This window comes from Falco punctatus (assembly GCF_963210335.1).
Source record: "Falco punctatus genome assembly, chromosome: 11".
NCBI lineage: Eukaryota > Metazoa > Chordata > Aves > Falconiformes > Falconidae > Falco > Falco punctatus.
In genome coordinates, this window is record NC_137591.1 from 19,156,641 (window position 1) to 19,174,331 (window position 17,691).

At 37.0% G+C, this 17,691-nt stretch overlaps 1 protein-coding gene across 7 annotated transcripts in view; it reads left to right on the forward strand.

Moving 5' to 3' along the window:
- The window catches only part of RPAP2 (RNA polymerase II associated protein 2), a 63,169-nt gene that overhangs the window by 1,309 nt on the left and 44,169 nt on the right, over positions 1-17,691 (forward strand). For all 7 annotated transcript variants that reach the window (XM_080407086.1, XM_080407087.1, XM_080407088.1 and 4 more), the window contains exons 3-11: positions 696-810; positions 1,420-1,518; positions 2,559-2,624; positions 3,844-3,932; positions 6,197-6,232; positions 7,101-8,037; positions 8,359-8,453; positions 9,937-10,017; positions 17,084-17,152. In XM_080407086.1, coding sequence (XP_080263212.1) covers positions 696-810; positions 1,420-1,518; positions 2,559-2,624; positions 3,844-3,932; positions 6,197-6,232; positions 7,101-8,037; positions 8,359-8,453; positions 9,937-10,017; positions 17,084-17,152 — 1,587 coding nt within the window. The remainder of the gene's footprint in view (positions 1-695; positions 811-1,419; positions 1,519-2,558; positions 2,625-3,843; positions 3,933-6,196; positions 6,233-7,100; positions 8,038-8,358; positions 8,454-9,936; positions 10,018-17,083; positions 17,153-17,691) is intronic.

Here is a 17,691-nt window from a genome sequence, read left to right on the forward strand (position 1 = left end):
AAAAACACTTTCTGCCATGGATGATTACCTGAATATTCATTTGATTCTGTAGTAGAGCCAGACTTCCAGGTGTATAGCATAGATCTCGGTTGGTTAAGACAGCAGAATGACTGTGCATTGACAACCTGTGGGAAGCACTGCTAAATGGAGATCGGAGACATCTGGATGGTTGCTCTTTGGGTGTTTGCTGACAATAGAATAAGTGGCAAGACTCAGGAAAACTACTGTAGTGGGATGTGTTTGTTTTATTGCTTCCTTTGTACCCTCACGCTCATCTTGTCCCAGTCCTTTTCTTCGGGCTCTTCGTGTCTCACCCAGCTCCTATTCTCCTGGCAACAATCCGTAAATTGTTTGTCGCAGGCCCTTTGTCCAGCCGCTTCTCGGTTTCCCGCTCTTGCAAGTAGAGTTGCATAACCTTGTGTAGAAGTATTGCAATGCAATAAAAGTCAATACTTTTCCTGACTGGAGTGGAAATAATGCAAACCAAAGTTGGCAACTAGCTCTAATAAGCAATAGCCAATAATTTGGTTATATACAGAATTACTAGTCCAATTACTTGTTGCCTGATTTGGCCAGCACGGTGCAATGCAGAAAAATGTAAGCTACTACATTTCAGAAAAAGAAATAAAGGTATTATTGGAGAATTGTTTATGGAAGTCTGCATTCTGTGTCATTCAGTGTCTATGCTGTTACAGGAAGGCAGCTCTGGCAGCTGCTATGAGAAAGAAGATTGAATCTGAGAAAAAAGCATTGTATATTGTTGAACAACTCCTGGAAGAGAATATTACTGAAGAGTTTCTTCTGAATTCTGTAAGTGTTTCAAGTTTTATACTGTTTTATATGTTAGTGTTCAATTTTTTTTTAAATACTCGGAGCAATTTGCTGCAGTTTAAAGGAGACAAACCATTTATTCCCTCTCTCGTCAGCTCTGATGATGATTGCATTATTTTCAAGGATTCTGCTGTGAAAACATGCCCTAGTTTTGCAGGAGTATACATTTATGAATCCTTACTTTATTACCACAGCCTTTGTTTATGTCTCTGTGGTTCTGGACTGATTGATGAAGTATAAAAATTTAGGTCTATATCACGTCATCTGTGAATTTAGATGAAGTCTCTCTAATGCACCACAGTTTATCTGGCAGCGTGGTTTTGCTGGAATGGTATGACAATTAGTCCTGTAAATAGCCTGGTAAATAGGCTTACAAAACATGTAATTAGAGGAAAATTATGAAAATAGGTGCCACACTAGAGGCAAAATTACAAAGCTTTTGTATATGTAAAAAGAAGTGCATATGTCTGTCGTCTTTCCCCGTTTACCCTTTTATCTTAAACATTTATTTTCTTATGAGATATTTTTAGTACAAAAAATGACAGATTTTCCGGTATTGGTTGTTGAACTGTTTTCTTGTAATTTTAGGGAAAATTCATTACTCCATCTCATTATAAAGACATTGTTGATGAACGGTCTATCATCAAGCTATGTGGATATCCTCTATGTCAAAATAAACTGGAAAATGTAAGTAGCTTTTTATTAATGCTCTTATAAGAATCTTTTCACATTGTTTATTGCCTTGCATTTGCTTTATAATTTTACACTTAAAATATTAAACATAGATTAAAATACTGTCAAGTAATGGGCCAGGCATCATATAATTCCGTTTCAGTGTGATCCTTCTGCAATAAAAGGTAAACTTCGATCAGTTGACAGCCATTACTGTATGACAGAATCAGTTAGCATCTATTTTGACAGTAATAAAGATGAACGAAGTATGGCTTCATGGCCTTCCTTTGTGCATACAGAAACTTTCTAATCTTGTTCCTTCTTCAGTGTAATGACATATCCCTGTAAGAAGGGTTGACGTGAAAAAATAATGTAATGCAGGGATATTACTATGTGAATGCATATACATCTGCCCTAAAAATATACATTGCCTGTGTCAAAATCATAGTCACACTTACTTAGGTATGGTATGTCAGAGCGTAAGCAGAACTCACAGTTCAGTTACATAACCTGTGATGTAATACCAGTTGTGATACACCTGATTATGTGGAAAAAAAAGTACTCGAGTACAAAAAGTTTTACTGTTTTGGACTTCATATGTCCCCACAGAAGTTCACTTTGAAACTGTATTATATTTTATGTCATTTCCTCTCTAGGTTTGTGTGAGTAGTGGTGGGCTCTCTGACAGTATAGTGTCACGTGCATATAAGTAGATATGGATTAAAGAAGGACCTGTGTGTAACAGCCCAATATTTATACATAAGTAAAATTTCTGCCATGGCAGCTCTGTTGTTTTATGTTTAGCACTGACTTTCTTGTTGATCCAAAGCTGTGTTCTATTGAGTGTGAAACGTAAGTGATTAAAGATTAAATTGCCATTCTTAAATCTGAGAAGGTACAATGTCAAAAGAATTGAGAGAAAAGATGGTTGTGTGGTATGCAGTTTGGCTAAAACAGAGCATAGTACACATACTAAAATACATTAATTAAGAATTAATTTTCTATAAAGTCATGATATAAGTGACAGTCATGCTGACAAAAGCATATTGTTTTAGGTGCCAAAACAGAAGTACAGAATTTCAACAAAAACGAACAGAGTTTATGATATCACTGAAAGAAAGGTATGGTAACAAGTCTATTTCTAAAGTGTATCTAATACTGACTCAACCAGAAATACATTTTGTAGCAGCGTTCATATAGTGGCTTGATTCAGAGCCAATATGTTTGAATCCTAGGAAATTTTCACAAACTGTTAGAATATAAAGGTTTTCATTCATTTCAGTTTCTAGATGCTTTCTTCAGAAAGACAAAACCCTACCTATTTTCTTTTGTGATTTTTAAACATAATATGGAAAGTTTTACTTGGGTAGCATTTGAATGTGGTACAGCTGATCTGTTAAAGACATTTGTGAAGGAGTGTTGTCTGTTTTGTTCCAGTATAACAGTGAGCTTTAGTAGGGTTAAAGTGCACATCCTTTTCTTTCACTGAAGTTTGCCCTGGTGTAATACAAGTTACATATTATGTATTCCTTAGTGTGTCTACCTCTAGGGTTCTTCTTTGAGGACTTCTCAAATCTCTTCACAAAGTCTTTCTTTCTTGAAGCATATTTATGTGTGTGGCTGCGTAGAAGTCTTGCTTGCCTGCTCACAGGATATGCAATCATCTACAGTTGATGCTAAATTGTAGGATGATTGTTTCTAGTTTTGGAACAAATTTCTTCAGTGTTGCTAGCATATGCATTCCTTGCCTTTGGTCTCAAGTCTGGGATACACAAAATTCTGAGAACTGCTTTCTCAAGCTACCAGGCAAGACTCCAAGAAGTAGGATGTTTTGTCTTGTTCCCTAATGCAAGTGTGCAAGTTAGTTTTTCAAAGATGCTGTAAAATCTTAGGTTTTGTTCTGTGTATTGCAAAACATGCAAGTTCTTTTGCTATCCAAAATTTTCATTATTAAACACCTGCATTTTATTGCATGTCTTTTAAACTATGTGACCATCTTGTTGGGTTAGGGATTGCTCTTTGAACAGTTTCATGTTTTTTTTTTTCAAATTATTATTATGTTATATTGAATCCCAACAGTGGCTTGCTTCTCAGTATGTAATAAAAGCCCAAAAAGCATAGAAGTGGGGAAAAAAGAAGCTAAAGTGGCTTGTGGGGAGTGGGATGACCTATTTAACAGGTTTGGTTTCTCAGATGAATTAAAAACCTGGTCATGGGCTTAAAAAGAAATGTGAATTAGTACTTAATTTTACAGGCATAAAGAACAATGACTTTTGTACCTTTCTTTGAGTGTTAAAGTTGTCTTTAGTCATATTTTCTTGCTTTCTCTCTTGTTCACAGTGCTTTTGCAGCAACTTCTGCTATAGAGCATCTAAATATTTTGAAGCTCAAATTTCCAAAAGTCCAGTATGGATGAGAGAAGAAGAAAAGTAAGTATAATCTAATACATTTGTTGCTCCTTTTGAGAGTATTATTTTCTCTGTCCGAGCTGCAATGCTAATTAATTAGCTGCAGTGCATCAAAATGATTCAGCTGAAGCAGAGGTAACTCATGTTAACATGTTAGCTTAGCATGGTGTTTTTTAAAAATACTGTTGCCATATTGATCACAATAATTGACATGACAGTACTACTCATACTTAGTAGGCATGACCATATCAATTTAGAGGGCAGACTGATCATAAATAATAGTCAACTTGTATTAACTTTAAAATGTACTTATTAGGATTGGATTTTTACAAACCATGTAACGTACAGGATATATTCCTCTTACTCTGTTACAAGAGATTTTCTAATTTGAGCACAGCAGTTGGCATTGCTCAAGGTTAGGCTGTGAGTGCTTGACCTGAAAGCAGGCTGTAACATGAAGAGGTTCTTTATCCTGTCTAAATTTCAGATTACCCGTTTCCTGTTGTTACTGCAATACGCATTCTGGAACAATGATGCAGCCCATGTTCCTACCTTAGGAAACATGGGCTTGCAAATAATTAATAGAGCCAATGGGTGTCACTGTTTAACAAAAAATACTTGCCTGGAGAACGTTCAGCTGAATTTATTCAGCTTTCGTTCTCCAAGACGCTACTTTTCATGGTCTCCTGGTTTTCAGCAAAAGAAACTAGCTGAAATTATATGCGTGAGCTCATTTTCACAGTTCAGATCAGTCGTACAAAATATCTGATTAATGAGAGAAGAGATTTAGAGCAGCCAGATCTGATCTGAGGGATTCTTAGCTGGTAAAACTAGTCTCTTCATAAAATGTTCAAGTAAGTTTACCAGTATTTCTGTGCTATTGTTTTGTCATCTTTAAAGTATTTCTAAAATTTCCCGTTATTCTTAACATCAAAAGTCTGTAGTTCTGATACACTTGACATAGTTAATTGTTTATGCTGTGTTGTGGGGAGGAGGCAGTATTTTCAAAAAACAAACAAAACCCCATAGTCCATGGTTAGGTGTATCTGTTTGCACAGTCACGTACATATGCACACACTGATAATCATATATACATCTGAAATTCTTTTGACAAAAACCACTACAACCTCCAAGTAAAACTGAAGAGGAGTTATATGGGGTTAATAATGTAAATCATTGCATATTATCCCCCTTAGTTTCCAAACTCAGTTCATTCATATGAATGGTGCAGCTTTCATCTTTTTAAATCTGTGGGGGTTTTTATGTACTGTCTGAGAGGTGTTATGTATTGACTTGCATTTACTGCACGCTTAAAGAGTTTTCTTTCGTTCGTAGGACAGGTGGGTGAGGATTTCAGCATTTAGTGCTGGATAAAATGAATAGCATTGTGGTGATGCCTAGCTGAATTGAAGCAGATTAACTGAAAATAGAGCTTTGGAAAGACACCTATCAGCACGCACTTAGTAATATTTCTCAGAGTTTCTGGAAACCTTTTGAACTCAGTTTTCTTAAAGCAGTATAACTCGATACCCTAATTTTTAACAAAGTATTTTTAAAAAAGTAAAGATATCCTGAATATTCATATTTTTTGCATTAATATGGAGCATTTTCCTATAAATGGTCCAGGATTGTTATTGCAATAGGAACTTCATGAGCTATGAGGGTCTTGGTATGTTTACTTGGTTGAAGAGGAGACCAAAGACTGATCTGAAAGCAGCCTACAAGTATTTGAAAAAAAGTTACAAAGATTACAGAGCCAAACTATTCTTGCTTGACAGCAGAAAACTTAATAAGGGATGGTGGCCATAAAGTATCGCATGGATGGTTCCAGTTGGACATTGCGGGGGAAAAATTGCACTGAGGTTATGGCTGAATGAAACAGGATAGTCAGCAATGTTTTGAAATCTCCATTTTTGGAGGTTTTCAAGATTTAAACTTAATGAATTTGTGGCTGACCTAAACTAGTGCTAATGACAATTGCATTACAAGCAGGAAGGTCAGGCTAGGGACTTCCAGCGGTCCTTTCTGACTAACATTTGTGTGACTTGCTGATTCTGTTAAATGTTGTTCAATGTAACAGCATCATTCTGCAGGCAGATAATTCCTGTTCTGTCAACATGTATGTATAAACCTGTTCTTGCTAACCCTGCTTTGAACAGAGGGTGTTGGACTAGAAGATCCCCAGGTGTCCCTTCCAGCATCAACTATGTATTGTATGTATTAACGTGTATTTCAAGAGCATTGATTGAGCAGTAAAATCTTGATTCTGTGTCATCTTTTTGCAGACCACCAGACATAGAGCTGCTGAAGGAGGGACAGAGGTACACTGAACAATAATTTTTTTTGTTATATGCACTTACAGTTAGAAATATTAGTATCATATCAGGTGAAAGGGGAATCTTTGATTTCCTGTGTTACAGAAAAAACCTTATTAGAACCTACTCAAAGGTTTTTTTCCTTTGTGATCCTAAAGCAGAATATTTGATCTGCATGATTTAGTGTACAGCTGCTGTTGGCCCATATATCTTAATTTGAGCCTGTTGAAATCTGAAACAAATACACTGTTTGTACATTGCATATTTCATAACAGCTATTCTTTATAAAGAAAATGGTACCAATTATGTGTGATGAAAGCTCCTGTATTTCTTAATCAAAAATCTGTATATCAACTGAAATGAAATCATGCTACTCTGTCATCTCTCTGCACCTTGCTGTGTATTGCAACTTTTTGTTTGTTTTCTTTTACAACACCTGGCCATTAGGTGGCAAACTTAACATTTGCTGAAAACAGCTCTGCCATCCCCCTGATTTTTAGCATACTATATTCCTTTATGTTTTAGGGTGACTATTTTCATTTTAAAATGGCACTATTTGTCATGCTAAGGCATATATTATTCTGTTGTCTTTAATAATACCTTGCTTACTATTCTTTTCTAATGGCCAATAAGCAACTGAGAACTCGCTCCTTGGAATAGTGTCTGTACCTGTTATCTTGATTGCAGAACAGCTCTCTGAGTTCAAGAAGACTTGGAAGAGCAGCTATGATTCTTAAAGCAAAATAAGTACACTTCTCCTACAAGGGAAAAATGCTTTCTTTATCTTCCTTACATGAGAATGAAAAGCTCATGTAAGTAATGTTTCAGGGAACACCCATTTTTTATTTCATAGATGGCTTGTGTTTTGTTACAGTGGACAGTCTGGAGAAGAGGTGACACTACGTGATGAAGTAATTAAAGCATCTGACATTGAAAATCCTAGGATATCTTCAAATCCATGTGAATCTGGTTCTCATGATGCAGCCAGTGACAGTAGTAGTGATACTGAACAAGAATTTGTTTCTTCTGTCGTACAAGGAAGTCAGTCAAGTTCAGCCAGTCTTGCACAGCAATTGCACAGAAACAGCATCCTCAAAAAGAAGCAGGCTCAGAAAGTCTGTTCCAGCCCTAAAACAGAAGAGTCAGATGTGGTAGAAGCCACTGAACTACTGTCTAATTGTAAATTAGATGCTCAAGAAGAAATATGTGCTTGCTCTGTTCACGATAAAATAACTGCAATGCCTTCAAAAACTACTACTCTGGGGAAATCAAGTGCTTCAGAAAACTGTGAAGATATTTGTGGTTCACAGATAGTTTTTCTAGGTGTGAGCAAAAGAGGGGCAGAACATCTTAAAAGAACACTCGCTAACTCAAAAGACTATAAAAAACGTGAGGTGAGGCATCCAGTTAATTCCAAAGGAAGTTTATTAGAAGTGCTTAAGCAAACACTTACGGAATGGAGAACTGAGGAAACTTTAAAATTTCTCTATGGCCCAAACTATACTTCTTTGTGTTCATCAGAGAGCATTTCAACTGCCAACCAGGAGAACGAAGAACTTGATGAGGATGACTTAGATACAGCTGATGATCTTAACACTGTTGCTGTAGGGGAGTCTGAAAACAGTTTGAACTGTTCTTTACCTTTCACAGGCCCAGGTGGAATAGTTAAGCCTGTGCCTAGTTACGAAAAGTTAAAAGAAGAAACAGAGTTTCTAGAACTCAGAGTAAAAGAGTTCTATAAAGGAAAGTACATCTTGGCTGAAGAGGCAGTAACACATGCACAGGCAGAGGAGCATCCAAGCAAAGAAAGAGTAAGTGTCCAGTGGAACAGTGTCAAGGCTGTATAAAGCCTGCCTTCAAACAACGATTGCAAGCTCTTTGTTTCTGTCATCCTAAGTAGATAAGTATCTAGCCTGGGGAGGGGGAAAAGTACGTTAGCTGTACGCTGTATGTTGGGTCAGATTAAGCAAACTTTTCTGTCCGTTAAGAAATTACTGGTTGGGTTTTTTTTCTATTCAGAGATAAGAGTTTTCTTATGTTTAAACATTTATTGGTAAGCTGTGAGTATTTTGATGCATTGACTTTAATTCAAGACTAGGTTACAGCTGTTAAAAGTTTTTTATCTAATGCAGGATGATCAACAGGAAGATTTCACCTTCCCACTTGTTGATTCAAATGCACAAATGCAGATTAGAAAGCGAATTGTACTTGACAAACTGAGAAAAGTGTAAGTATCCTTTACTTTGGTATATGTCAGGTTGAGGTTGGTGCACAATCATCATTTTAAGTAACAAACACACTATGCAAGGACATTCTGGCTTTTTCTTGGTGGCCTTAGTCATCATTTAAACTCATTACTGCCCTAAAGAACTTATTTATTTCTGAGACAGTCATCTGTGATATAGTTGCAGGTGTCAGTTTGCAGAGCCTGGTGAGGTAGATGTTAGAATCTCACCACTAAGGTGTTGTCTAGAAGAAACCTGTCCCTTCTTAGGTGTCAATGTCACGTAGGATTCCAAGGATGACTACTGTATGGTAAAGCAGTTTGCTTATTCAGATGTTTCTACAAGTTTATTAGTCATTTGCAGCTTCTAGCAAAATTTCTGTTGAACTTAAAAATCTGGTATTCCATGAGTAGAGGATAAGAAAGACAGAATGTTTGGGTTTTTTTTTCCTTAGTTTCTTCAAAGGCTTTATTTTTTACTATCCACTTCTTCAGTTGATCATTTCAAATGTCATGAGATGATTCAGTAGTCCTGTCACACTCAAGTAAGAGAGACAATTTTCATTTTGGTAAAGCCATGATTTCTTGGTGTGTTCAGATGGAGTGGGAATATGAATATGCCCAGCATCATAGGAGTCCTGTGTTCAGTTTCTGTAAAATATGTAGAGATGTAAACGAGAACAAAAGTCTTGATTCTTCCAGCAGTATTGATGCACGATGCGCATATGTGCATATAAATGTAAATAACTGGATATTCAAATGCAAGACATTATTAACTATTAAACAAGTAAATAGAGGCAAAATTTTCATCCTAAATGTGAAAAGCAATGCATATTATTTCCAGCATTTGGGGATACTGACTACTAGTTAAGCAGTGTGAGCAGTTTGTTGTGGGCTGTATCAATTTTTACACACAGTCAAGTAGGGAGGCAGTAGCTCTTTGTTTCAACATTTTCTCAGTAGCCTGCTATCATCTTGATTCCAACTATCAGGTGTACAGTGGAATGTTATTTCTGTTGCATCTATGTTGAGTCTGAGATTAGCAGATATATTCTCTTTGCAAACCTCATTTAGACATGTAGTTTCCTTTTGTATTGTTACTTTTGAACCAAGTAAATAGAAATATTCAAAACATTGATGGGGCCTGGAATTCTAATCCTCATAATGTTAAACACTTTAATTTTTTTGTAAGAATGTCTTGTCAGAAATGAAATTCTGTGAAGTTAATAAGAGTATGCATGTAAAACCATAATTTCTTCTCCATGTTCATAGTGAACTAGAGCTTATTTATAAGAAGAAGCTGTTTTAAAGTGAAGGTGCTGCCCAAACACCACTCAGAGGAACCTGAAATGTAAATTACTGGCCTGATCTGCTGCATAGAAGTTGATCTCTTTTTATTAATTTTCATGAGCTTTGGTGGAAGTACTACTTGAAGAAATGAGGAAGAGGGGAAAATGTATATTGACCATTGTCTTTTGCCTTCTAGATTACCTGCAGTTTTGGGCCCTCTTCAGATTTCCCCAGCTGATGTTTACACAGAGCTAAAAAATCTTGTCAAAACTTTCCGGTGAGTATTGATCTTTATTTAGATAATCTTCTTGATTGATTAATTAAACATGTTGTTGAATGATTTGTGATTTGGGCACAGAGAGGGCCCCATTGCAGATTTGCCCTTTTCTAGCTGTGTGTTAATGTAGGTAATGTCACATTCCCTGTGGACTAACAAGTCAACCCTTTCCCTGCTCCTGACAGTGGCTAGGTCACCAGGAGTATTTGTAGATTTTTAAAAACTAGGCCAGTGGTCTCTGGAGGATGATGGTGAGTCTTTTAAAGGTTCTGCTACCTCGTCACCTCCTATTAGGCATGAGTTTCTGAGATCTGTCACTTTCTTTTGCTCTGGCTCACTACAGCCAGGCTAAATGGGTTTAATGTGATTAATAATTGTTACCACTAACTTCTAGAGCCAGGAAGAAGGTCCAGTTTGACCTATCGTATTCCTGATTTCAAGGGGAAGTAGACCTACCAGACATGCTGTCACCACAGATGAAGCTTCTGCTTCAGTCAGAAGTACTAAAGACGGTATTTGGAGACACTAGGATAAAGAAGGGAAAACAGAATGTTGGTAACTTCTCCAAACATTTTTAGGTTTTCTTTGGGACAGAACTCTCGTAACTTGGACCTCAATCATGTTCTGCATCTTGAAGTATTGTCAGGAAAGATAGCAACAACAGTTGCTAACTCTGTGTATGTTGTCACTCTTGAAACTTCTCCCCACATCCCCAGCCTGCACGAAGTTACACGGAAATTTTCCAAAACGCATTCATGGGGTGTTTGCCACAGGGCATCTAGGCTTTGGTGAATAGAAACCCAGTTCTGCCTGCCTGATTCCTTATGATTTATCTGATGTCTGGAAGGATGCCACTAAAACACAGGTCTCTATATGCAGGATTTCTTACTATGGAAGATCCTCTTTTCTGTTTTGGTGACTCTGCCTGATCTCTTTTATTAGAAAGAATTGTTAATGTTTGAACTTGATTCTGCAATTGCAGTCTTTTAAGTTGTGATGAACCTTTTATTTTAACACCACCACTGAAACCAGGGAAGATATTTTTGGTTATGTTGAAGCAGCATGAATATACTGTATATATACACTTATTATTGGAATAAGATCTTTAAGAGACAAAACTTAAAACAGTTTTGTTGCTCTGCAGTCTAAATGCTTACTAGTAGCTTTGGCTTATGGATGTATAGAACTGGAAAAACTACATTTGGTCTCTTTCAATCTATTTCTATATGGTTGATTATGTAATAAATCCTAGAGGTTCTCAAAAGCAGAACTTCTATTTTAAATAATTTTTGCTATTAAAAACAACGTGGCCTGAATATGAAGTTCTAGAAAAGGAACCTTGAAGCCAAAATGGACTTCTGAAAACACATAGTATGTGTGTATACATATATGTATATAAAATCTGTGGATTTACAGAATGGAACCAAATTGATTAATGTGGAGTTTGATCCCAATACCTGGCTCATGTAGCAGTAATTCATCATATTTTAACAGTCTTCCCTGAACTGTTTCTGATCCCTGAGGTAACACTTCTGAGTTTGTTTTTAAGTCTCTTCTGTTAGGAAGTAAGGTGAAGGTAGTTGTAGCAGGTTCATGGGGCTGTCTTACTGTGAAGACTCTTGATAAATTCCTTAGAAATTCAGCATTTTGGGCAGGAAATGGTTGATTACATTTGTAGGCACTACACAGGAATTTGTAAGTGCCTTTGAGAGAGAGAGATATATAGATGTAGAAATCAACATAAATGGAGTTTTATTGTCACTGATAGTAAAATAATACAAAAATACAGGAAATAGGGAAGTAATACAAACCTTTAGGCCCTTTCTCCATCTTTCATCTCTGATATGGAAGGGTCTGTTGATACAGAAAAGCTAGCTCATGGATGTTAAGATGAAAGCATAGGTTTGAACTTCCAGTTCTGTATGTAGGTTTAAATTTACTTAATATGAGTGGTCTCTCTGATTTTAGGTTGAATTCTTTGACAGGGGGACCTGGGATAAAGTTTAAACAGTATTTATGTTTGCAGCGTATAGAAATTTAAAAGTTACTTTCTTTTTAGTGTGATTAAAACGCTTAATGTTTATGGAGGGAGCACCGACAAATGCTAGTGCTCTTTCCTGCTTTTTGTACTGGAAATATTTCAGGCTGAAGAACTTGCCAAAGAGGGTAGGAGATAAAAAACATGGCTGTAGCAGAGCTTAGCTGAAGAAGGGTAAAAGAGCATGTGGAGAACTAAGCAACAACGATTTTCAGCTCCATTGGTTTTTAAAGGAACACTTGCAGTTCAGCCTCCTTTGGGCAGCATTTTATTCAATCACCACTGCTGGGAAACACACTAGAGGGATCTCAAGAGACATTTTAGAATGGTTAGAGCTCTTCCCAAACAAAGTCCCTCAGTGCCTGTAAGCTTTTGTTACGAAAACTGAGATGTCAAATAATTCTCCAGAGTGTGTAAGAGCACTTTGTTAAAAGATCAAGAGAAAATTAGCTATTTATATATAAATTGAGGCTAAACGATTATGTTTGTGAAAGTCTGGTGGAGTTTTTTTAAGCACAATATTTCATATTGAAAATAGAATTTCATCTCTATCTTACGGTTGCAAGTATTTTCCTTTTATGGAGCTCGTCATTGACATTGAGCTCTCTCAATGAGTATGATACAGTCGTTTCCTAAAGATGTGTTCAAGACTTCTTATTACAGCTTTGTCTTACCTTGTTTCCAAGACAATCTTCTAGCTTTTAAGTATGTATCATGAGTGTATGTGATCTAGTGTATATGCTCACTAATAGGCTTTTACCTATTACCCTTACTAAGTGGAATTTTAAGTTCTGGCTTTCAAGTCAATTAGCAATACTTCGTGATAGACAATGTTCTGTATGGAAATGTGAAAGTACCAGAACATTAATCATCTTTTCTCAAGTAAATGGGCTTCTCTTGAAGAGAGCCTGAAGTTAGAATAGTAGCTTATTTGGGCTGGTTGGCATCAAACTAAATTATACTACAGTATGTAAATATGTTGCTCTCTTTCGGGGCATAGTGGAGCTGTCTTTTATGGTTAAATTGGTCTAGTTGAAGCTTGAAGAAAAACAGTCTGTGCTTTAGTATTTGCCTGTGCTGACCTGGATTAGTTAAACTTCACTCATCTTGGTGCAAATACTGGAAAAATTGTAGATAGCTGAGGTCCTCTAAAGTCACAACTTTGTCCTAATCACATGAAGTCAGCTTGCTGCCTTACAGAATAGGCAAACAGCCAAACTAACAGGTCAGATTCTTGAAGTCAAATAAGCCTACACCTGAGAATCTGGATGTGTGAACAAAGAGGCTGCTTCATTTGCAAACATGCTGATGACTTCACTTTGCAGCAAAGATAAATTGTAAATTGGAAGAAAGACAATCTTGTCCATTTGGGCCACATTTTTTTTTCTTTTTCTCCCAGTGTAAGAACATGGACATACTGGGTAAAACAAAGACAGCAAGTATGGACCTGTTCAGGGGAATGTTTTTTCACGAGATGTACGTTTGGTACCAATAACTTGATGCTACTAGCTATTAGTCAAATTCATAGCAACATGTTAAAAATTGAGCTCATAGATTCACAGATGACAAGTATTTTCTTATTGTAAGGATAACCAAACTTTAGAAGGAAATAACACTCAAGACTATAATTTATAAATAGGTATAAAGAAAAATATACTTTAAAAAGATGGTTTTATGTTAAGCAGTTACATTTTCTTGCATTTTATTCATAATACCTGATGCTAGGGGCCTGTTAGGGGATAACAATTCACCATAATGAACCTGGTGTCCATCTGCCATGCCCCATTGGGCAGTGTTCCTGTTACCAAATTGTTTCCTAGAAATCCCGGGAAATGCAATCCTGCTGAGGAAAGGGTGGTGAGCTCCTGCATTGCTGAGTTTTTCCTATAATTTCAAGTTCATTGTGGCCCCTGTCCCAAGTTCTTGTACAGGCACTTAGGGTTGTGCTTAGATCTGCTGCCACAGCAGGTGCTGTTTAAAAATCAGGCCAGCATTTGCTAGTGGCGTTCTGCTAGCAAAACTTGCAGCTGATGGTAGTTAAATGGAAAGACATCTAAAAGAAAAGAAGTAGAATCAACTGTGTATGCTCTTTCTCTGTGGTTTTTGGGTTTACTTTTTTTATTTACTAGTTACCTTAACCTTGGACTCCCCTGTATTTCTACAACTTCTGTATCAGACTTCACTTTCTTTGCAGGCTGGGCACTGCAAATTGGGAGGTCATTTGGGATGGAATTTTTATGCATCTTACTCTTTACTCCTCTATCCTCTCAGCTTCTGCCACTTGGATCCCTTTGCTCAGTCTGAGCTCCTTCACAGAGTATTAAAACTACTGCATGGGTCCTGCTGCCTACTGGATGGTAGAAGCAGTCAGGTCCAGCTGCAGTGTGTCTTGTTGGGGTGAACCACAACACCCACAGACTAGCAGCTAAGCAACCCACACAACTGTTTGGGATCATCCCAACTTTCTTGGCTTACGTATCCTGCCCTGCAGAGGCCAAGAGGGTAGAGAGATTCTGTTTTGAAAAGTTGTGTATTATTTGCTTTCTTTGGGTAGGTGAGGGAGCATTTAGCCAAGCTCCTTAACAGAAAAAAATTTACTGCAAAACTGAACTAATGTACACAAAGTTTTGTACAGTTTTAACATTTCCACATTATGTGTTTCTGACAGAAATCCAGTGACCTCTGTTTCATGGATTTGGCTAGAGGCAAGACAAAGAATTAATGAACCATTTTTACAGAGGACTTGCACTTCCCTGTTTTCTGAAAGCTTGCTCTTCAGAGGCCTTGGTGTTGACACACAGCTTGTTCTGGAAAGTGATTGCCCTTCCACTGCTCCTTATTATTTAAGGCTTCACACCTGTAGGTTGCTAGCTTTAGTCTGATCTGCCTGAAATGTTTGGGTTTTTTTCCAGCTGCACAAGTGTTTTAGGACAGGTGTTGTACTGAAAGGTTACTCATTGTGGAAGCCTGACTGTTCATCCAGTCCAGTGACAGTAGTACATCAGCAGATCCATATAGCCATATCCTGCTGGTTATCTGTGTCTTTTGACTACCTCCTTCATAACTAGCATATTGATGGCAATGACTAGTGTTCAGACCTTGCCAATCAATACTAACATTGAATAAGAGTTAATTGACACAAATAACTGCATCTCTCAGTTTGCGTACAAGAATGACACCTTCCTGTGCTCTAATCAATAGTAACTCCTTGTAGAGCATTGAAATAAAGCTGCTTTCTCTATTTGACAGAGTTTTCCCAGGTGGCTTGGAGCTGTCTCTTCCATTGTGTCTCATCGTAGCCGATTAACTGGAATGTTACATATGAATTGCCTGTCAAGATGATTCCGTCAGGCATTTCTTGGTAGTGTTTATCACTGTCACCAGTATTGAGTCAGGACGTTCAGCCTTTGTTTTGTCTCTTTTTCTATAGCCAGAAAATGTAAGTTTACCAGGTACAAGCTTTGTTGCCAACTAACGCCATCAGCTATTTCAAATAGTAATTGGTGAACATGACTCTTTTAATAAGAAAAATAATGTGTTTCCCAGAACTATCGGTTCTAGTTTGATGTGACAATTCCTATACACGTAGTACAAAACGCCGCACATGTAGTACAAAACATGGCTTTTCCTGTCATTACTTGACAAAACTCAGGCTGTTGAGAGACTACTTGAGTAATCATTGCTTCAAAATCTTACTTGTGTTCGAAGACTTGGAGATTTGAGGAGAAAAATAGGATAATACTGCTTTGATCATTACTATCCTTGATAAAAATTAATTTTATTAATATCTTCCTAAATTAGGGAAACGCAGAATGATCCTATAAAACATGTTATTCATAGCTGCATTTTTAATGACCATTTTGAGTATAATTTGGGGGGATTAATTAACAGAATTTGAATTTTTAACAATGACAAGTACAAATACTTTTATTTTTCCACCTTTTTAACACATTTATGGGGGGGGTAACTTTATACTTGCCCAAAGAAACAAACAAACAAAAAATCTTACTGGGGAAGAAAACCCTGGGTTTGAATTTGTTGCCAGGTATTTAATTTTATGCAGCCACCCATCTTCACCAATGCTTGTAGAAGTGGGTATGAATGATAGGGTGGCTTCATTCTGGATCTGGATTTAAACAAGGCTGCATAGAAGGGAAGCTGAGAGCAAGGACGCAAACATAAGGAGGTGCTTGACCCAGGATGGTGTGCTCTGTCTGAATAAAATTAACTCTGCTAGCCTTTTTGGGTACCCGCAGAACCACAGCTTCAGTTTTAGCTGTGACTTTTCCATGAAACTGCTTGTCTTGAACACCGTGGGCCATGCCGAAATTCAGCCATAGCAATTAACACATGAATTGTTTTAAGTCAGATTAACATTTAACTTAAAGCAGATCTGTCTTACGACAAATTTAAGCCAAATGGATCAGCAGGTATAAAAATGCAGCAGCACTTTTGTTGAGCACCCATGTGGTTCTTTATTCGCTCCTCATTTTCTTGCTCTTATATGCGCACTGGCTCCCATTGCGTAAGTTAGAATTCTGGGTTTCCCTTTTAAAAACAAGAATCATCAGAAGATTGTGCCTGGTACCTTATAAAATCCAGTCGGTTTCTGCAACATTAGCTTTTACAGCAAATCTGGATCTGAAGCCAACAGGGAGGAAACTAAGTGTAAGAAGGTCTGTCTTTTCAGAAACACATGTGCAGTTCCTGAGAATTTCCCAGTGGTATGAGTGAGAGCAGAGCCCTCACAGTAGCCAGGACTATTTGTGAGCTAATAATTGGCTTCTTCCCCATCCCACTTTGATGTAGAAAAAAGAGACACATTGGGAATTCTGGGACTCCTCAATTACAGGGTAAGATTAGAGAGAAGTCTGGAAGCTGGTGAATTACTCAGTACAGCTGTCATTGCTACATTGTAATTCAATGTATTGAGTCTTTTATGGTAGCCTTAAATCAAAATTCAGCAGTTAAAATCTGTTTACTTTCACTCTGAGATGTTCTAATTATTTTTTTTAAACTATTTTTCAGGTTAACAAACAGAAATATTATTCACAAAATGCCTGAATGGACTCTAATTGCTATTGTCTTGTTATCTGTGTAAGTACCCTTTAATGTCAAATATTCTCATGCACAACTGTCTTAACTAGCCTATCAAGACAATATTTAAATCTGAGAGAAAAGGAGGGAAAGACTGCTTTAAATTAACTGGGGAATCAAACAGAAATATTACTTTCATGCAAATAAACTAAATTCTCTTGACAAAACAGGATTGTCCCACTTGCAACAACATGTTAATAATGGACAAACTTAATGTTATGTTAAAAAAAGTTAAGCTTTAGGGAGTTTTAAAGAGGGCTGCTGGGGTGAAGGAGGAGTATACTTCACTTTCTTCCATTTGCAGCTGACAGACACTCTTCCCCTCTCTGACAGCAGGACAAAATTATGTGCATTGTATTATTTGGATTTGGCATAACTGTTACAGTTCTCATTTCTCATTTGACTTCTAATTTCTTAAAAATTTCACTTTCACGATTAAAGTTTAATTATTTCCATAAAGATAGGGTGTGCTTCTAAACATGTTTGCTTGAATAGTCTAGCAAACTTCTTTGAGAGGGGAAAGCTTTTTTAGCAACTCC